The sequence below is a fragment of the Botrytis porri genome (assembly GCF_014898465.1).
Source record: "Botrytis porri strain MUCL 3234 chromosome Unknown BPOR_008, whole genome shotgun sequence".
In the NCBI taxonomy this organism is placed as follows: Eukaryota; Fungi; Ascomycota; class Leotiomycetes; order Helotiales; family Sclerotiniaceae; genus Botrytis; species Botrytis porri.
Genome location: NW_024066082.1, coordinates 783,867 through 804,719, shown reverse-complemented (window position 1 = coordinate 804,719; position 20,853 = coordinate 783,867). Strand labels below are relative to the sequence as shown.

At 40.8% G+C, this 20,853-nt stretch overlaps 9 protein-coding genes across 9 annotated transcripts; 5 read left to right on the top strand and 4 right to left on the bottom strand.

Moving 5' to 3' along the window:
- Nucleotides 1-1,677: 1,677 nt before the first annotated feature.
- On the top strand, nucleotides 1,678-3,412 carry EAF01_006360 (uncharacterized protein; the record flags this gene model as incomplete). Its single annotated transcript, XM_038914614.1, has 3 exons — nucleotides 1,678-1,896; nucleotides 1,952-3,123; nucleotides 3,187-3,412. The coding sequence occupies 3 exons, from the start codon at nucleotides 1,678-1,680 to the stop codon at nucleotides 3,410-3,412; spliced, it is 1,617 nt and encodes a 538-aa protein (XP_038769569.1).
- A 3,209-nt stretch (nucleotides 3,413-6,621) lies between these two features.
- EAF01_006359 (uncharacterized protein) lies at nucleotides 6,622-6,932 on the top strand (the record flags this gene model as incomplete). Its single annotated transcript, XM_038914613.1, has 2 exons — nucleotides 6,622-6,794; nucleotides 6,848-6,932. The coding sequence occupies 2 exons, from the start codon at nucleotides 6,622-6,624 to the stop codon at nucleotides 6,930-6,932; spliced, it is 258 nt and encodes an 85-aa protein (XP_038769568.1).
- A 1-nt stretch (nucleotide 6,933) lies between these two features.
- On the bottom strand, nucleotides 6,934-10,736 carry EAF01_006358 (uncharacterized protein; the record flags this gene model as incomplete). Its single annotated transcript, XM_038914612.1, has 8 exons — nucleotides 6,934-7,135; nucleotides 7,208-7,251; nucleotides 7,326-7,582; nucleotides 7,640-8,055; nucleotides 8,115-8,763; nucleotides 8,974-9,010; nucleotides 9,066-9,071; nucleotides 9,171-10,736. 8 exons carry the CDS (start codon nucleotides 10,734-10,736, stop codon nucleotides 6,934-6,936), a joined length of 3,177 nt encoding a protein of 1,058 aa, XP_038769567.1.
- Nucleotides 10,737-12,063: 1,327 nt separating this feature from the next.
- EAF01_006357 (uncharacterized protein) lies at nucleotides 12,064-14,460 on the bottom strand (the record flags this gene model as incomplete). The annotated part of the gene is made up of 4 exons (XM_038914611.1): nucleotides 12,064-13,599; nucleotides 13,649-14,181; nucleotides 14,259-14,274; nucleotides 14,332-14,460. 4 exons carry the CDS (start codon nucleotides 14,458-14,460, stop codon nucleotides 12,064-12,066), a joined length of 2,214 nt encoding a protein of 737 aa, XP_038769566.1.
- A 771-nt stretch (nucleotides 14,461-15,231) lies between these two features.
- EAF01_006356 (uncharacterized protein) lies at nucleotides 15,232-16,452 on the bottom strand (the record flags this gene model as incomplete). The annotated part of the gene is made up of 1 exon (XM_038914610.1): nucleotides 15,232-16,452. The coding sequence occupies one exon, from the start codon at nucleotides 16,450-16,452 to the stop codon at nucleotides 15,232-15,234; it is 1,221 nt and encodes a 406-aa protein (XP_038769565.1).
- A 191-nt stretch (nucleotides 16,453-16,643) lies between these two features.
- EAF01_006355 (uncharacterized protein) lies at nucleotides 16,644-16,859 on the bottom strand (the record flags this gene model as incomplete). Its single annotated transcript, XM_038914609.1, has 1 exon — nucleotides 16,644-16,859. The coding sequence occupies one exon, from the start codon at nucleotides 16,857-16,859 to the stop codon at nucleotides 16,644-16,646; it is 216 nt and encodes a 71-aa protein (XP_038769564.1).
- A 179-nt stretch (nucleotides 16,860-17,038) lies between these two features.
- Nucleotides 17,039-17,218, top strand: EAF01_006354 (uncharacterized protein; the record flags this gene model as incomplete). The annotated part of the gene is made up of 1 exon (XM_038914608.1): nucleotides 17,039-17,218. The coding sequence occupies one exon, from the start codon at nucleotides 17,039-17,041 to the stop codon at nucleotides 17,216-17,218; it is 180 nt and encodes a 59-aa protein (XP_038769563.1).
- Nucleotides 17,219-18,327: 1,109 nt separating this feature from the next.
- EAF01_006353 (uncharacterized protein) lies at nucleotides 18,328-19,104 on the top strand (the record flags this gene model as incomplete). Its single annotated transcript, XM_038914607.1, has 1 exon — nucleotides 18,328-19,104. One exon carries the CDS (start codon nucleotides 18,328-18,330, stop codon nucleotides 19,102-19,104), a length of 777 nt encoding a protein of 258 aa, XP_038769562.1.
- Nucleotides 19,105-19,618: 514 nt separating this feature from the next.
- EAF01_006352 (uncharacterized protein) lies at nucleotides 19,619-20,498 on the top strand (the record flags this gene model as incomplete). The annotated part of the gene is made up of 2 exons (XM_038914606.1): nucleotides 19,619-19,801; nucleotides 20,013-20,498. 2 exons carry the CDS (start codon nucleotides 19,619-19,621, stop codon nucleotides 20,496-20,498), a joined length of 669 nt encoding a protein of 222 aa, XP_038769561.1.
- Nucleotides 20,499-20,853: the final 355 nt, after the last annotated feature.

The window sequence follows — 20,853 nt, the reverse complement described above, 5'->3', positions numbered from 1 at the left end:
TCACATTAGAAGATCAACGTCAAACTCATCGAAAGGCTTAAAAGCGAATCAGACGGTAGGATATCAGTTATCAATGATCATGACAATGACAATGACTGTATACACAGGTGAAAAGGGGCTATTGGAGATGGTATAAAGACTGCACGTAGGTAGGTACGTGTTCGGATTTCGGTACCAACGAGGACGTTCTAGACACCTGCGAGATTCACGAAAAGATCTAATGACGTTTATCTTGTTGACACTCTTCAATATTTCAATGCGAGTATGGCGATCCGATGGTGTCTCAGACTCGAGCGTGTTGAAATATGGATAAGAGTGTGGGTATACAATTTATTTCGTTCATGGCGAGGTAGCATTGCAGATGAAAAGCTTTCGCGATATCTGTGCAATACATTTTTTCAATCACGAATCAAGGATACAAAGTTGTCTTTCCCTTTGATAGGAGATATAAACGGTGGGACATTAGAGATTTATGAGGGATTTATAAGAATTACAAAGAACTAGAAATAATGAAATGAACTAGAGCGATAGAGTGGAGAAGATATACCATGTTGGGAAGTCCGCCTTCTCTTTAAACTTATGATATGTTATGTGCGAATAATAACTACCGTATTGGAGATCTATGTTTATCAATCGACAACGGTGTCATATGTAATAGCTTCCCGTCCACTCCTGTATCCACTTCAATCCCTCGGAAAAAGTATGTTGCAACCCTACCTCAACACCAGACCATACCAACATCTATATCCACGACATGATCACTACCAATATTTTATCTTCATTGAGTTCATCGGCAACATGGTCTTTCTCATAGAATATATGAAGTAACCTCACAAATCAAAGCAGAACCCCAAAACCATCTCCCCATACCCCAACATCTATTTATCTCCACAAACCCCAACTTTCGGCCGAAATATCTACAATAAAATCCTAAAATGTTAGAACAAACAGACCCGTCCGCATTGCAAACAAACAAGGGGCCGCGCAACCGTCCACTCCTTCCAACGCCTTCCACTTATTGACAGCCAACTACTTTCGACGTGTTGGTCAAGTGTGGAGAGTCCAAGTCCCCACAATGTTCACATCCGGAGTCAAGACCGTGAATAGACCACGAATTTCTCGTCTTACCTCTCTCATTTCATCTTAGTATGCAAGGCTTACACGGGGCATTGTTACATTCTTCCATTACCTGGGAAGGAGTTGGTGCTGCTTTGACAAATCTCGGGGGTGTGCTTATCTTTTGTGATTCTGGTGGCAAGTTCCATACTGTTGGGTGGTTTTTGGCAATGGAATGGATATTCGGCAGCATGACGGGATGATGAACAGGGGGAAGACTTCTTGGAAGCGGCATGGGATTTTAGGTCAAGGTCCCTAACGCCCTTCAATGGAGATGGGGTGGAGAATGGGGTGGGTGGATTCCCTGAATATGGGGAAGATTTTCTCCTACATTTTAAACATGTATCCTCGATTCGACTTGAACTATTTGTGATCATAAACTTCTTCTTTTCTTTCTTCCGTTACGAGTTCCTCTCTTTAATCACTTTGAAGTCTTGGAGGGGTAGTTTTGCAGTTTCAGACTTTCTTGGTTTCTGACAAGATTGAAGTTGGTTTAACGTTGGTTTTTGTACCATTTGAGATCAAACTTCGATATCAAGTTGTCTTGAACAAATCAACATAATGGCAGTTACTGCAGGCGCCATTGAGCGTAAAGATTCAAATCCCAGTGGTGAATTCTCTGAAACCATAGATCATTCAGCAACTCATGCAACTTACATCGAAGCAAATGAGTTATCTGAAGAACATAGACAATATCTTCTTGCACGACATGGAACTCTTGATTTAGATCCTTTACCTGGACCTAGTGAAGCTGATCCATACAATTGGACAAACTCAAACGTATACACCGAATGCATCTAATTCATCTCTCTGCATTAGCTAACAACAAGTATAGAAAGTTACAAATCTTGTACTCGTTGCACTTCATGCATGTATGTCAACATTTACAGCAGCAGCCATTATTCCAGCCTACGAAAGTATCGCGGAAGAACTAGGTGTATCACTTCAACAAGCTTCATATCTTACCTCACTTCAAATTGCCATCTTGGGAGGAGCTCCCCTCCTGTGGAAACCTCTATCCAATACTTTCGGCAGAAGACCTCTATTCCTTATATCACTTCTTATTAGCTTGGTTGGAAACATAGGATGTGCTAAATCTCCCACCTATGCCACTATGGCACTTTGTCGTGCCATTGTTGCATTCTTCATTTGTCCTGCTGGAGCAATTGGTAGTGCGGTGGTTACAGAATCATTCTTCAAGAAAGATCGAGCTCGTTATATGGGAATCTGGACACTTATGGTAACAATTGGAGTTCCATTTTCTCCCTTCGTCATGGGATTCGTCGCCAACAATGTAGGATGGAGATGGATTTATTGGATCTTGGCAATTATGAACGGAGTCCAATTCATCGCCTATGTTTTCTTGGGTCCAGAAACTAGATACCTTCGTCATGGAGTCCAACATCCTAAATCTTCTTTCAAAGAAGAATATCTTACTTTCCATCGAATTGATCCTTCACCACTTCGTGTCTACGATTTTGTCCACCCTCTTACTCTCTTCGCAAAACCATGTATTGTCATCCCAGCAGTTGCATATGCCATGACTTTCCTCTTCGGTTCCGTCCTCATCACCGTCGAACTCCCCCAACTTTTCGCCGAAAAATTCGGTTTCAATGCCCAACAACTCTGTTACCAATTTCTCGCTCTCATCATCGGTTCCGTCATCGGTGAACAACTCGGAGGCAATCTTTCCGATTTCTGGATGAATCGCAAGGCTCGCAAAACAGGTGTCCAGTCCGCCCCCGAACATCGTTTATGGTTAAGTTACGCGGGGTTCGTCCTCACTATTGTCGGAGCTGTGGTTTTCCTCGTCAGAACAGAACAGGCAGAGAATATGCATTGGAATATTACACCGGTTATTGGAATCGCCATTGCGGGCGTGGGAAATCAAATTGTCACGACGGTTTTGATTACTTATGCGGTGGATTCGCATCTTGAGGAATCGGCGAGTATTGGAGTTTTCATCACGTTTGTGAGACAAATCTGGGGGTTTATCGGGCCTTTTTGGCATGTTCTTCTTTTTCTCCTGAGATTCTTCAAAGGATATAGTAACTAATAGTTAAATTATAGGTTTCCATCTATGTTCACAAATCTCGGCCTCTCGAAAAGTGCAGCGGTCGCAGCGGGTCTCCTCATCGGAGTCAGTATTATCCCTACGTTTTTTGTGCAACTGATGGGGAAACGTTGGAGACCATCAAGACCTGCGGATTTGGCAGGAAGAGTGGCGGATCGGGAAAGAGGGGGAGTGGTTGCGGATGCGAATGAGAGTGTGAGTGGAAATGGAGAGATGAAATGATGAAATGATGATTAATGATTTGTATTTTTTATATTTGTATTTATGGCTTTTTTGGTCGCATAAATGAATGAATGAATAGAATTATTTATTCGACGATGAGGGTGATGATGATGCTTATTTTGTGTGTTGAGATTCTGGTGATTTGTAAAGGTGTATATTATATTATTATACATGTGTTTATATTTATGTGTATGTGTATATGTAGAGAAACGCCAGTGATGTGGATAGGGATAGAGATGTAATGGGATGAAATAAAATAAAATAAAATGAAATGGATGAAAATGGATAAGCATACTATAACTACGAATATTCTAGATATGAACATGAATATCAACATCGACATCTATTATTGCTCACCTAAATCCTTAAGTCTCAGCCTCGACCTTACGCCTTCACTCTAGTGCTCATGTTGCTCTTAGAAATCTCTCATTCTTATAGAATATAGTATGAGTAGAGTGTGTAGATAGTGAATAAGAGTGTGTTGAAATGAATAGTCTTTGTAATTTTATAATTTTATAATTTCATCATTTTATAATTTTATTATCTTATTATCTTAGTACGCCGGTCTGCCCCCCCCCTCCCCGAGTTTAGCGGCCGTCGCATCAGGCAAGGTGCGTGCACGGGTCGGCCGCCGCTTTCAACGTCTATAAAATTACGTACTTCCTTTTTCTTTATTAATACTCTTTTCAATTCGCTTTTAATATTCTTTTACTTAGTTATTCGACTTCGCTCTATCCTATTATACATTATCAACCCTTTCTATATAAACTCATTCCGAATGACCTTTATATTAGTCTTATTATAGCTAAAAAATCTCGAGGATATAATATATCTAATATTCGAATTTCCTATTTACTTCCTTAAATTTAATATATTTTATTAATTATAATATCAATTGTTTTTTTAAATTTCATTTTATTAATTGAGATATATATATAAAATTCAATTCAATTTTCTTCTTTCAATATTACTTTATTATAATTCTTATAATACTATCCTTCAGTGTTACGGGAGCTGCCTCTAGGGTCACGTGGAAGTGTCTAGAGATCTCTCGAGGTGGTTTAGACTAGACTTCAAGTAGGAATTCAATAAGGTTATAACTGGTTGCAATTCTCGTAACTATAGTAATGAAACTAATGATTGTTCTTGAGCACGAAGCTCTACATTGTAATGAAACCCATTCCCTTATATAGACCTTCGTTCTCGTCTGGATAGCTTGGGTAGACTGTCTATCCTGTCTATCCACGGATAGCCTGGATAGCTTGCCTATCCTGTCTATCCATCACGTGACACTTGCCCCGTGACCTATATGATACTACTGCTTATCTAACCTGTGCTTACTAGATAACCTGTAACCGCTATCCCTCCTGTGCCTACTGTAGGATAGGTGCCAACAAAAGATATGTACCTATCTTTTAATCATTGCTTATTGATTCGGTTACCGCTATCTTTCGTTACCCTTTAATCCAACTGTCCCTACAGTGCTGTTTTCGTAGGTTCCAACACCAAGGCCTTAGGTTTATCTTATAATCCATGTTGCGGTGCGGGTACCTCCGTAACATTCAGTAATTCTGTTCATAACGTTTTCGCCTTATTTTTGTATTCATGCATTAGGATTTGCCCAATCGAAAAAATACCTTACGATAATATAGCTAGCTACTACCTAGCTACACCGCGAATGAATGACATGTTGAGGGACGGATTCTAATGAGTTTCCTGTATCGTGAGATAGTAGTATAAGCTGTATGCATCGAATTAGGCTGATTTGTGACGAGACAAGCCGATTCTTGCCAGATATTCTTAAAACGGAATACAAAACACCGGCGGTCTGAGCATCAGGCCACAAGCGGACACGGAGATGTAGGTTTTTACCAGAGGACAGGTTCTGGAGCTGCGCAGTTCCATTTTTACAAAGGGAAGGTTCTATCGGCATGCTGGAGAGACAAGGAGAAGCCATTAGGAATATATACGCTTTATTATTGATAATCAAGAAACAATATTAAGAATATATCTTATATAAAACGGATTGTATTAAGAGTAAAAGGCTGTATCATGAGAGTATGCGGAAATTTGTAGAGAATAGCCTTTTGAGCAATCCAAGTCAACAAATTATTATTATGAATTTGATAATTTTGATTATACAAGTTAAAGTATAAACTGAGGTCTATATCGAAATTCAATCCGTCTTTGTTCTCCTTGTTATTGTATATCTTCAATTCCTTGATTACATTCTCAATAATACTTATAATAAAAGATTCGTTTCAGCTTTTCCTAACTTTTTATTAAATATTATTCAATTACAAAAATGCTTTATAATAATGATATATCTATCTGATTACTTACTTGTATTATAAATTCTTTTATTATAAAGTAGAACAAATTAAATAAGCTTTTTATATTTCAAGATAAATGATAGATAATATATACTTTGACTTGAATTGATTTAGAATAAAGTATAATAATCTTTATTAAAAACATTTTAATCTTTTATATATTCTAAAATAAACAACTAAACATTAACGATTTATGAACTTGAGATATATATGAATGAATATAGATAATTATAAGGGTTGTAATAGAATATAGAAGTAGATTAGTAATATAATATACTTAATATTTCTACTAAAATGTAGTTCGCTTGAAGCTATTTATTTCTGTAATAAGAGCATTTACCGATTGTAGTCTGTACAATGAAAAACTGAGGTGAGTTGTAGGTTGGAATGTGCGAAAGTATGACAAAAGTACGCGGAAGGCTGCAGAGAGGGTGTTTAAGTAGGTAGGCCGGGTTTTCAACCTTTTGTCCCACCTATTGGGACCCTATTGGGCCAGGTGGGTTACCAAGGATCCAATACAATGTTGCCTAAGGCATTAACGCACAATATACGAGCGTGATGAGATATGGGATTACGACCCCACCACTCGACGTCCAACTCACAAAAAGCCGCAGTAACCAACTTTGCGAAGGATAATTTAAGGAAGGTCTTTGTACAGATCAGTGTTTTCCACTGCACAACTCTCTTATGATAAGGGTAACCTTAGCAAAATATCGCATAGCAAATCTCTATCGTTCCTTCGAATCTACAATTACATATACCAACGTATTGATTTCCGCCGACCGAGAATAATACCCCACCAAAAAGTCAAACACGTTCTTTATCCCATCGTCGAAAAGAGTGCTCTACAGCCTTGGACCATTAATAAAAAGAGAAATGATAATTTTTGGCCCAGGGGTCGCTGAAACTGTTGCAGATTCTGCTCGAACAAGCCTCGACAGAGAGATCGAACAGTTACGAGCTGAAGGCAGACTGGAAGCAGGGAAGAAAACCCTAGAGGGATTGAGATGGACGCCAGGACGCTTGAAGCTGCCCGAGGCTTTGAGAAGGTATGGTTTGCGCAAGGTCCTCGGCATACACTCGTGTTAACTTTTCTGTATAGAATATTGATCTTTCACCTCTCACTGCGCTCGGAATTGATACGAACAATATTGCGAAGGAGGATATCAAGTGGACTGGACCTGTAGTTTACGCAGATGTCCGGTCGGATCCTTTGAAGTACTCAAGTTCAGCTGCGGGAGGTGGCATATTCGGAATACTGGCACTAGGCAACCTTCCGCTGCCTGAAATTGGCGATAGCGGTAGTAAAGAGATCCAAAGCGGTTCGGTCGCATATTTCCGCGATTCTGATCCTGTTGTGTATCGTTCATGTGGAGGAGGACGCGGAATTCTGTTTTATATTAGCCTCTAATTATGCAAACAGATCCATGGATTAGGATAGAATAAAGTTATTCATATTCACCCTAGTTCGTTGCAAGTAGTCCGTCTGCGGAAACGCGGCGGTAGCTAGAGAATATCTTTCAGTTCAACGGTCCAACCAAGGTTTCAGGAGGATTCGTCGGGGTAGTGTTAATTTGTACAGGAATTTGTAAAGGTGGTAAGTAGTCCAATATATTCAACAGGTTTATCATGGATGGATCAAGAGCTTGTTGGTTCGAGGTATAATCCAAGGCGTTTGGTAGTTCGCCTGACATATTTAACAGGTTCATCATTGATGGATCAAGAGCTTGTTGGTTCGAGGTATAATCCAAAGCGTTTGGTAGTTCGCCTGACATATTCAACAGGTTCATCATTGATGGATCAAGAGCTTGTTGGTTCGAGGTATGTTCGGAAGAGTCTAGTAGGTCACTGGATATGCTTTGGTCACTCGTAGCCGGTATTTGGTGGGTCATACCTGATGTATGAAATTCTTGTATACCTGGATTGCAAGCGTGTGGATCCTGATTGATCGTACCAAAGGACAACAGATTGCTCTGTCCGGAGTCAAGAGAAGTTTCGTTTAGCGTATAGCGTCTGCGCTTTTCACCACCAACAGTGATATGATCGCTGCCTCTTTTCAAACCCAGATATTGATGTCGCATTGAACCAAGATGCTGTCCCAAGTTGATATAATTCCTGACTTGCTTGATTAAGGAAGTTTGAGTCGAAAGAAGCTCAGAGATAGTCCAGCCATAGGCGAGAAGACCAGAGACGATAGTACATGCTGCTGATTCATCTAATGATTCAGCACGCTTCTCAAGTTGAGGAAGTTTAGTCTTTCTGTATTCCAGAACTAGATGTATATCATCTCTGTTCATTTTAAGCTCCCATCTATTTCGAAAGCGTATATTAGTTATTGATAAGACAATCTAGAGCAGATCGATACTTACAGCGAGCTCACATTGGACCCGATTTCAAGTAGAGAACCAGGACCAGCCTTTTCTAACAGGAAAGTATAGTTCTTGCTTTTCTTGTAATCGTCCTTCAAATCTACCAATGAGGTACCGGAGATTCGAGCAAGGTCATTGAATACAGAAGTCTTCGTCTTATGTTGATGCTTCACTTTTAGCTGTCTTTGCTCCTCTTCCATATGATCAATATCATGGCTCAGAAATAACAAGGCGAGACGAGCAGCGCAATCATAACCTGCGGACCCAGAAACTATATTCTTGCGACCCTGCTGGAGTCGACAAAATCTTCGCAACTCTTCTTTCGGGCTCTCGAAAATTCCATCCTTAGAAGACCACAGTGTGTTGTACGACTCTTGAGGGAGAGCTTTAGCTTCTTGGATGCCTCGGATGGCTCGATTCAAACGTTTTATTCGATCCTGATCAGCGTCTGGAATGACTTTCTCAAAGTATGTCTTAGCAGATATCGAAACTTCTGTGTTTGATGAAGGATCTATTGCAGTGGGTAATCGTCGAGTAGTAATGTTTGATGCAGTTAAATTCGAGGCAGGTATATCAGATGAGCCGTCTCGTCTAGTGGGCTGCTGTTGAGCGACAACGTTTGATGGTATGTACAACGACAATGCTGGATCTGAGATAGAATTCGTAGCCGATGTAGAACCCGACAATGGGGAGTCGTGTAAGGCAACGTATGACGACGAAGTATTTTCTTAAGAAACATCTTTCACAGAAATTGATGCTGTCGATACTGGTGGTGCAAGTTCCAAGTTCGCCCATCGGCTCTTGTAAATGGTGGCCTTGTGAGCTTGCGGGATAAGGTTCCAACAATCCTCCACAGTACCGCGCTCAAAAAACTCTGTAAAGCAAGCTTCTAGTTTCTATTTTCAAATCAGTAAGATGTAGAATTGACGTATTGGATGTGTATTCAATCACCTTGAACTTTGTTATATCATTTGGCGATAATTTGTTCAAAGTTCATCATTGAAGCATAATAGACAAGTTGTTTCCAGGCTGATATTGTATAAATTATATTTTTACTCGCTTTGGCGCATTGCTACCAGTTCCCAAGCTTTTTCGAGAAACAGACTTCCTACCTAGCTCACCAAACTCCGCTAATATATAAGTAATAAAAATACTTTTCTGTTTAAGATAGACACCTTTGTTATATAGAGAATCTAGAGCAACAGTACGAGCAGCTTGACCCAGTTTTGTAAAATGCTCCAACAACGACGAACTTATCTCAATACTAAAGCGCATTTCATCAGCCCATTGAATCTGTTCCGCTATATCTCGAATAAGCCATGAATTTCTCTTCTCCCATAACCCCAAAGTGTTATCAGAATCGAGTGGATCGTAGAAAAACAGTGCAAAACACCAAAATAAAGTAATATCAAATATCCTAATATTTGAAGTACGAATACAATTACCAAGAATTGACAATTTGGTAATCAAACGTGTATGACGATGAAAATTGAGATTTATCGATAGTACTGCTTCTATCCATTTCTCCAGCTTCGAGTTAAGCATTTGCGATACTTTTAAATTATAGTCGAATTGCCGATTTAGTTCTCGAGAATCCAAGTTGGCAAGCTGTTCCCTGGCAAGCTCTTCTTCATCCGAATCGACATCGAAATCTATTCTAATATCCTGTTCGATATCGTCCAAGTTCACTTCGTCTGACGACTCTGATGACTCTTCGCAGCCAGAGAAAATGCCATGTACCGATACGGAGTTGGAGCTAATTGGAGATCGAGCCGGTGTTTCTTCTTCGAAAATGATGGATGATGACTGAGAGACCTGCACTTCTGGAGATAGCTGAGTATATAGAGGCGGTGACCGAGAAACTTGTACTTCCGGACATGGCTGAGCACATGGTGGCGGTGACCGAGGAACCTGCACTTCAGTCGACCTTTGTGCATCTTGTGTGGTATATGGTGGCAGTAGCGGCGGCGGTGATTTCCATTCTACTAATTCAGGCACTTGTCCAATGTACATTTCCCTCATATTGGTTTTGCGTGTGTCGGTAGGAGTGTTGCTTAAGCGATCATGAAGTCGTTTTAAGCCCACCCGCGCATAATCATTTGGCTTGATATATACAGCAAAGCTTGTCGTATTAGATAGAGACTCCAGATCACGAAGCAATTTTGCTGATGTCTTATCCCGTGGGTTAATAGTCGTAGTAGGCTTCTTCATAACGATAAAGCCCTTCGCACTTAGATCGAATTGTATATAGATAACCTGTAGTGAAGCGCTAAGTTCGGCATCGTGAACAGCAGCAATGTCGAGAGGAGATAAATCATCCATATTCGATATTGAATGAGGCTCAAGAGCATCTGCAAAGTCGGCATCTGGAGGAATAACCAGTAACATCTCTATATTCTGCTTCTTGATAGACACCTCAAGGGAAAAGTGAATATGAACATGTCCTTCTATATCATAGTATGCCTGTATGAAAAAGTTGAGATTCCGCCTGTTACGATTCGAGCGAGAGCCTAGGGTACATAGTGTACGACGTGATTGGTCTTCCCATTTTACAAACACTCTGTCGCGAAGGAGAGGTTGTAGCTCGAGTTTTTGAATCAGAAATCCAGTCAGATTCGACATAATTGCCTGTAACTATAATTAGCGATAAACGTAGTTAAGGATTGAATTAAAAAAATGATAGCCCACACTTGACGTGTGATTCCCAACCCACCCAGGCTATAGAGCAGCCTTGACTCTTAGACGAAATAGATATAGTTGTTCTAAGAAGTAGATGCTAAAGGACTACCACTGGCGGGGTTGTTCCAAGCAGCAGATACTGAAGGATTACCACAGGCGGGGTTATTCCAAATAGCAGATACTGAAGGATTACCACAGGCGGGGTTATTCCAACCAGCAAATACTGAAGGATTGCCACAGGCGGGGTTATTCCAAGTAGTAGGTGCTGAAGGATTGCCACAGGCGGGGTTATTCCAAGCAGTAGGTGCTGAAGGATTACCACTGGCGGGGTTGTTCTAACAACATAATATAGGAATAATTTCGATTCGTAATATATATTGTACGATAGAGATGGAGGGATATAGAAAGGGTGATAGAAAGGAAGTGGTCGTATAGTCGTAATAGATGTTATGCGATGGAGATGGATAAGATAGAGATGGCGATGGAAATGGAGGAATAGAGGGATATAGAGATAGTAATTGAAATAGAAATGGAAAGATATACAAATAGCAATGGAAATGGAAATAGAGATGGAATAGAAATGGCGATATAAATGGAAATGGAGGGATATAGAGATGACGATGGAAATGAGATGGCGATGGAAACACAGAGAAAGAGTGTAGGTTAATGCTACTTAAGTAAGCATACTAATAAGCGAGACCAAATACGGGAACCAACTGCAAGCCCCGGGCCACTCACGTTCTCACGTGCCTTAGCTGAGTCGGTATATACTGCGCATCAAAATTTCAGCCACCTCTACCGTCAAGCCACATGAAGCACCAAAAAAAAACCACCCTATGTGACCACAAAAAAGACACCACGTGAGCGAGAGCGATCAGCACTAAATAAGCGAGTGGAGCGCTATTACACTCTGGACTTAGAGTGAAAGTGTTTGGATCTTCCAATCTTTGTAGAAGGTAACACGGGTAGATAGATAGATGTTGAACAGTAAATTTGTTCATAATGGCTATGACGAGATCTATGCTCGATGTAAAAACAACGGTATGATTTGTTTTCTTGAGATCGACATTGATGAATACTACTCTGCATATCAACTCATTACGCCGACTGAAACTCGAAGTGGTAATTAACACCAACATTTTGTTGAGAACTAACCCCCCATCCAAACCCATTTTGCATTCAATGCAAGCCTGATTGATAATAATATAACACCCTGTTTCGTACATATTCATAAATCATAAATCATAAATCCCATACCCAAGTCGTAAACTCAATGACAAAGTGTATTCCATTGATCCAAAATATCCTCCATATCGAATGCAATACCCCATTGTGAACATAAGCATTTAAATAGCTTTTGCATAGAATTGAGTTCATAAAGAAGATTCTTCATTGTTCCCATTGCTCTGAAAAATGAATGTTCCCCTCGAAGATATAATTCTGTCTCTGATTGACTTGTACATCCTGGTTGGATTGAAGAATTTACAACTTCATTGGTCGCCAAAACAGCTTGCCAGTCCACGATATTTGGTACGTTGACTGCACCCTGACCAGCTAGTGAAAATACACAATATACTGTTGCTGAAGCAAATAAAGAGCTTGGGATATGTATAACGTGTGCTCTACCTCGTGGTAATTGTTCCACAATCTCTTGAATTGCAATAGCGTGTAAAAGAGATTTTCGTGCTTCTTCCGTACTGGCCCAACTTATTAAATCTTGTTCCGGTTTCATGATGTTCTTTCCACCGCAAACATGTTGAACTATACCATAACGAGAACAAATTGATCTGCAAAGTAAAGATGAATCTTTACAAGCATCTAGACAAATGGTATGCCACCTTAATAAGAGTTCGAGACGTTCGGAATGTGAAAGATTTGGGCTCATTGATATAGCTTCAAAAGAGTGACTCAGAGCTTTTCGTAATTCGAGCTTTGTAGGTACACCGACTGTAGAAAGATCATCGGAATCGCAATCTGAAACCAAGGATTGAAGGCCTTCTAGAATGACTCGAAGAGAAAATGCCGAAAACGCATGAAAACTAGTAAGAGGTTGACTAGCCGGAGCAAATAGTGATCGAATGATACTTCGGAAAGAAGATTGTAAAGGTTCTTGAGATCTTATGTGATTTAGCCATTCATTGGCAGTCGTAGCCTCGAATGCTGTTTCACTACTAGGTAAACCCAATTGATTAGCAGCATGTCGAACTGATGGGGTTTCCCCAGACATTCGAGATATTAAACCATCTAATACATAATGACCCAATAACGCACGTTGTTGAATTTCTTTAGCTGCCCAAACTTTCCAAGCACGATTCTTTTCTTCATCGGTAGAGTTTTGGTTTGGTAGATTGCTCCTTGAATATGGTTCACTATCAGATATTGCGCACTGTCTTGCCCAAAAGAATCCAAGAGCATGAAATGCTTGACTTGTGGTTCGAATAATTCGATTTCTTGAAAGAGCGCCGTATATTTGAGCAAGTAGAGCTGTGACCACTAATTGTACTCCTTGACAACTATCGTAAGGACCTTGATGAGTGATTAATGTTTCCCAAGATGTCGCAACTGCTATGTGTGCAAGCCTCCATAAGGCTTCACCTTTCGCAACTGAATCTTTGGGTCCAAGATATAAAGAACCGATAGCCATGGCATTGAGAAGTAAAGGTTGAGTACATTCTCGAAAGACGAATGTTGATCGATGTAATACTGGAAATGTGGGTATGAATCTTACAAAAAACATATGTAAACATTCATCCAGGAAAACCGATGTAAGAGATGTAGCTTCAACAGCAGCCGTAACAATTGATGACTACATTTCAATGAGTAGGGAATTTATTTAAGAAGTTTTGAAAACTTACCAAACTAGTCACCATCTCACTAACATTATGTACCGCTTGATGACTTTCTCCCACCGGAATTGAACCAATTGAACCCTTCTCTTGAAATGAACCCGGTATACCAAAACTTCCATTATTTCTGTGTGATCGAGTTGTAATAGGTACTGGTAATATTCCAATTGGCATTTGCCAAGAGTTTGTTGGATCGGAAGACATTAAAGTTTCGAATAAATCTTCCGAATCTGGCCATATTAATTGAAAATCGAGATCTTCTGTCGAAGATGGTGTATTGCCAATAATAGAATGACCAGTACCTCCATCCTCCATATTTCCTTGTTGAGTTCTTGGTGTTTCAACCTGTAAATTTGTATCTATCGTCGCAGGTAACATGTTCGTGGGTATGTTTGGTTGCGACACTAAACTCGAAGGTGGTGAAGGATAATTGGGATAATTGCTTTCTCTTCGAGTGTGTAATCTTTCATGACGAGCAAGGGAATCTTGTCTTGCAAATGGTCTTCTACATTCTTTGCATACGAAGGGTCGAGATCCAGTATCTTTGGCATCATTTATATTAGCTTGCAATTCTTGATGATGAGAAGGGAATCAAATTCCACAGGGGCTTTCTTCTTACGACTTCTTTCGTGTCTCTAAATTAATTGTTAGTGAGTGTGAGATATACATCTTGATGAAATTGTATTGCTAACCCTTACATGTTCGCCTTTAGAGAAACTCTTTTGACAAAATCTACAGTCCATACCGGTGTATTTTCTTGGTGTGGGTGCGGAAGTAGGTGTGGTAGTGACTGTTGCTGTGGATTGTTTTGGTGACTCCATGATGATTGAAATAGGTGTATGATTGATTGTATGATGGAGGTATAAACTTTGACTTGCCTCACTTGACTTGTGAGGTTATCTATCGGATATTTCCTCGTCGTGAAAGGATGATTGATGTGTAAAGAAGGTAGGTAGTATTCAATAGTTCTCCCAAGGAAGGTAGGTGATACAGCATTAATTAAAAAAAAACAGTTACCAACGACGTAAGCCTTCTGGGGGAATTTGGGGGATTGGGGTATAAATGCATCTTGCCTGTAAGTAACCCCGCACAAAATCTCGGCACCGACTGACAAGCACAGGGGGCAGCAGTATCGCTTCGCATTGACCCTGGTGATCATTTTGAGTTGCATATAGAAAAGACGTACCCATTCGTCCGTGAGGGTTTCAATTTATGATGATTCCAATGCCATTTGGATCTATTCTCATATTTAGAGAAGGATACAGAACCTCGAGCAAATTGGAACACTCGAATTCCAAACTCGATTACATCCTGCTCATGAACTAGATATAAAAAATCCCATTCTTCATCCGCCTCTATTGCTAGGCGGGAGGATTTTGAAAAAGCTAGGTCATGTGTTGAGATTTTGGTGAAGTAAAAAAGATTCGCATTTTGTCATTCCGTCTACCAATAAATAATTCACAGACCAAAGAAACTCCTCAAGAAATCCATGCTGCCATCCATGCTGCCATATTGAGTCAAAGTTCATCCTACCCCTCCCAGGTAAACCCTTCTCTCTCTTCCTGACATTTACCGGAAACAGCTACTCAAATTTACTGTCGTCCTTGCTGATCAACCCACTCTTGTACATCTGCTTCAAAGTCTGCATTGTACAACCAGCTCAACTCGAATGGTTCTCTCTTCTGATCTGCCGCGTTTCCCGGTAAACGTCTCAAATCAATTTGTTGATTCAATTCCAAAACCTTTCCAACTCTCTTTTGTCTATATTCTTGCCAGAATGAAAGTGCTTTCTGGGTATCTCCCTTGTCCGACTTTGCAAGTAGCAATGCAAAGATATAAACATCTTCAAATGCTTGGTTGATACCTTGACCTGCAGAAGGAGGAATTGCATGGGCTGCATCACCAAGAATTACCACACGTCGATTCTCAGATACCCAGTTATCGAGTTTGGGAACGATGTAGAATGGCCAAACATTAATTTTGTCATGAGAAATCTTGGAAACGGCATTGTGAACGATCTCCGGGAATAGATCATTGTTGCTTTGCAAGAATTTAACACTCTCTTCCTTGTCGTTGGAGAGATCATTCCATCCAGCTCTATCTTTCTCCTCAATGCGTAATTGTTTTCCAATCAAGACCTCAGATCCATCTTCTTGTTGAGGAGCAATCACAAATGCGCCCTTTGGAGACATTATAGTGACAGGAATATGATATCCTTCCGGAAGTTGTAATTGAGATGTTGGTACAGCTGCTGTGATTCCAACCATTCCAGTGAACTTGGTCTCCAAATCAGGGTAGAGATAACGACGAACGGTCGAATGAATACCATCGGCTCCAACAAGAAGAGGTGCAGTACCAGTTGTACCATCGGTAAATTCCCATTCAACTTGTTTATCGGTCTCCGAAGTGATGTGTGAGAATTTCTTGCCGAAAGTGATGGGAATATCTTGTTCCTTGAACATTTCGAGTAATTCAGTGATAAGAATGTGTCTGTAGATTCGAAGAGCTGGGAAACCATATTTCTCTTCCGAACCAAATTCTTGAATCTCTATCAATTTTCCATCTCCAGCGGTACGATACTCAAGGTTGTCAAAGTTGTAACCCTTATGACGAAGTCTATCATAGACATTGAGGGCTTTCAAGATTTTGAGAGCGTTTGGAGAAAGCATGACAGCACCTCCGATATTCAGAGGCGCAGGACGACTTTCGTAAACTCGACATTTGATATTGTTTTGTTGAAGGGCAAGAGCGAGAGTTAGACCAGATAATCCTGATCCAATGATGGCGACTTCTTTAGAGGATGGTGTTGACATCTTGATTGACAGGATGCAAAGGATGTTGGTAAAGCTATTTGAATTCGATTCGTGGTTCTTGAGGTATTTGAGGTTGTTGGTTTTTAGATGGAAGCTATGTGGACAATATTATGCCTTTGGAATGAAGGATATTCACTCGATATATATCTTCTTTCAATCTGTTGGTGACCCATCGGCTCATATCATGACCATTAAATGGTATGATGTTCATTCACCGAATTATGCGCTGCCAGATTCAACCCTCGTGTAAGAATTCCATCCTGCATTCTTGTTGGTTCCTGCATGATCGTGTGAGATTTTGGGCTTTCGGATCCGAACCGGACTGGTTGTGCGACAGTGAGCATTTCGGCTTGTTGGTTGATTAATTCCGTAAATCTCATCCCCGGGTCCTTATATCCGAACGGCATTTTCATTTGCGCACAAATTCACCGGTCTATTGGTTTCACGCACTTAAGAGTATAGTCTTAACACCGGTGTGTTTGCTTATGAACTTATTCTCTACAATGTACCAGAATATTACATTTGAATCTACTGGGTCATTTCATATAACTTTGTTTCTTGTACATAAATAGAAAATTAAGCCACGATGACATGCAGGCATTTCCAATCGCCCAGATATCCTATTGATGATGAGAGATTCTTGGTTGTCTTTGGTACACTGGACACTTTGAAATTCTTTACGAATACCAGGCCACTCAATATTAAAGGTCGATGGTCCGATGGTCTTCCTAGCTTTTGGTCTCCCAAAGACCCGAACGACACCTAGATGGCCATGGCAGGTCATCTACAATTTTCAAGCCTTATGTCTAACAACCCAAGAATCATGTGCTCACTATACGATCTGGACCAAAGAACTCTTTCAAGACAGTAGTTAACATTCAGACATAGCTACTCAGATGTGAGGGCGGAAGACAATACCTTACTACTCTTCCTCTTATTGAGACAAGATTGTTGAAGAATAAAATCAACTGCCCTCATCTCTCCAGGAGAGTATCAAAAATGAGACAGGCCATCAATGAGCATTCCATCTAACATTGATTCGTGAAACTGCACTTACGATCACGTTAGCATTGCATGGAAAGTTTCTTCAAGTCTAATTTATACATCTAAATTCTTCCGACGAAATTCCCAAACAACAATACCAGATTGCGCGTACTAGAAGATCGAGATACTATCCACAGATTATCTAGGCAGAAGTGAAGAACAAGCGCCAAAATGAAATACATACCTAGTAATGATATCCTCAAGAGGATATGGACGAAGCTACGTTTCTATTTTATTTGATCTTCACAACGCCAAATCATCGGTCTGGAAATGAGATGAGAGTACCTCAATCCTCCATCAAGCAGCCCAAGTAAGTACAAGACATGATAGCGATTCACGGGTTGGGTAGGATAGACTCTTTGTTCGCAATAATTAGGAGAAAGCAAAAGACTACACCATTTACGCTATTCCGGCTTGCAGCTCAACGATCGATCGCTTCATGATTCATTATAGACTCTCTAGACATTCAATTCACTGAAAGACTTGGTTTATTTGGATGATTCAACTTCTTCAGAATCCATCTATTTTAAACATTAACAATATTATTGTCCTACAGAGCCGAAGACATCGCTTCCTACTCAAACCGCATTTCACCCGGTATCCCACGAGGAATACGAAAAGGTCCCGGAAGAAAGTCATACCGCTGACTACTTCACCATGAGATGTAGTCAGATTGGTGATAGAAGTATCCAATCTTCTCTTAATTGATTTGTTTTAAAGAGAGACTATTTCTTGATAATGAGACAATTATCTCAATATCTTCTTCCTTCATTCTAGTCACATTCGCCTACACAATACCCCCTTACGTTTTCACCCCACAACCCAATCAAAATGTCCAACAACCCAACACTAATCTTCATTCCCGGAGCATGGCACCGCCCCGAAATCTGGGCACAAGTAACTTCACTCCTCCAAGAACAAAACTACAAATGCATTCCCGTCGAACTCCCCTCCACAACCGGCGATGCCACGATAGGATTCGGCGAAGACATCACCGCCGTACGAAATATCATACTATCCGAAACCAGACAAGGACACGACGTAATACTAATTGTGCATTCCTACGGCGGCGCAGTCGGTCAAAGTGCAGTGAAAGGACTCACTCATCGCCTCCCAGATGATCTCTCATCTACAGATGAGAAACCGACTGGTCACGTAGTAGCTCTCGTCATGATGGCATGTGGATTTGCGCAAACGGGGATCAGCTTCATAGATGCGATTGGGGGGACTCCTCCACCCTTATGGAGATTCGACGATAGTGGATTTGCGATCTTGGAACTTCCTGCTCGAGAAGCTTTCTATCACGATCTTCCTGTAGAAGAAGGGAATTATTGGGTGAGTAGGTTGAGGAAACAATCGCAGAAGGTGTTGAACGAGGGTGGGGAGTGGGCTTATGCCGGGTGGATGGATTTGCCGGTTTGGTATTTGATGACGATGGATGATAGGACGTTTCCGGTGGAGGTGCAAGGGGCTTTTGTGAGGATGGCGAGGGATGCTGGGGCGGATGTTACGGTTAGAGAGGTTGTGAGTAGTCATTCGCCGATGTTGAGTAGACCGGAAGAGACGGTGGAATTTATTGTGGAAGCGACGGGTTCACTGGCTCGTTGATTTCATGGCTTTGCGAGGAAAAATTGTGATAATGTAGTATAAGAATCTCAACTTCGTTTACTTAGCGACGAATGCTTCAATACTTGTATGGTTCCTAATTGTCTCAATTCGACATAGACAATATCTTGATTCTGGTACGTATCACTACCAAATAACCCAGCACATTCAACACACATCAAAACTTTTATTAATGATTGAAATTAGTAATGTAAGGCCAAGTCATGCAACAAAACTATAACAGTTTACAAGAAACTTGTCTATCGGAGAATCACGTGCAGCATGTATTTTAAGTTTCCACTACACAAGTAGCTCCAGCACTACGGAGAATTCAAACCAAACCTACACAATAACGAGGAACATCATAAAAGTATTTTGAAGAAGCAGTACTTTATACCTTGAGACCGAACGACCATGAGAAAGATTCCCTGCCATATACGAAACTTCACATCACAATCCACCTCATTCAAGCTTCTCAACCATACTCCACACACCAACTTCGAATAAAGTACCCACCATGTCCAGAATTCCAACACGAGTAATGATAATTTCCGACACTCATGAACATTCCCTCAATGGAGCGGATACGCCCGAGGTGGATATCCTCCTCCATACTGGCGATTTAACCAATTTCGGTGAATTGAACGCCTTGAAAGAGTCTGTCAAGATGACGGGTACCATCGAAGCCGAATTAAAACTAGTCATTGCAGGAATCATGACATAACCCTCGATGCGCAGAACCGGGTAGAAAACATGTCTGACGATGAGTATTCAGCATAGCACCATTTCGCTCTTGAAATCATGACGGGACAATTGGCGAAAGGTGCTGGTGTTGTCTATCTTCAGGAAGGTACCCATGCATTCTCTCACTTAAGAATGGTGCTAAATTCACAGTATATGCTTCACCCTAGACGTGTGGATCTATGGGCTTCCAATACCAAATACATGAAGATCGGTTTAACGACGCAAGTCAAGTCGCTCCGGGCCAGATTTCAATCGCCACAAATCCTATTCCTGAAGGTGTTGATATTTTCATGACTCATGGTCCTCCACATACGATTCTGGACCAAGTTGATGGCTCTTATAAAGGTTGTCGTAATCTTCTTCGTGCTGTAGGCCGTGTTCGACCACTTATGCATTGCTTCGGACATATTCACGAAGGAAATGGCGCCAATCTTGTAACTTGGAAACCGGATGGTAGCGTAAAGGATCCATCATTAGCTACACCGATGGAGACAGAACAGGTCAACGAGTATCCGTGTACAAATGAGTGGCCAATCCAATCTGGAAAACAAACTCTGATGGTAAACGCAGCAATCATGATGAATACTGCAGAGGGAATGCGTCCAAATTATAAGCCTTTTGTAGTATCACTCGATCTGCCTCGCCACCATTGATGTTTTTAGTCTCGCCTTTGTTTCTGTATTTTGATTATCTTTGATAGGGATGGAAAATTGCGGATCCGGCGTTCGTGGAAGTGTGTTATGGGATTTCGAAATTGTTGATGGCGCAGCTAGTAATTCTTACCTACCTTATGTATTTGATCGTATTCTTATATCCAGATATCTTGTCATTCTCATATACTGTTCTCTTTCTCTGAAGCCATAGATTGATCGAGTAGTCTACACTGGTGGCAAGTGATAGACACAAGTAGTTTTGATATACATTGTCATAATGCTCCAAGTCATTCCCACTGGTTTCTTGCGCACTTGTTCGATTCGAAGTTTTCTTTCAGGGAAAACGCATGAGACC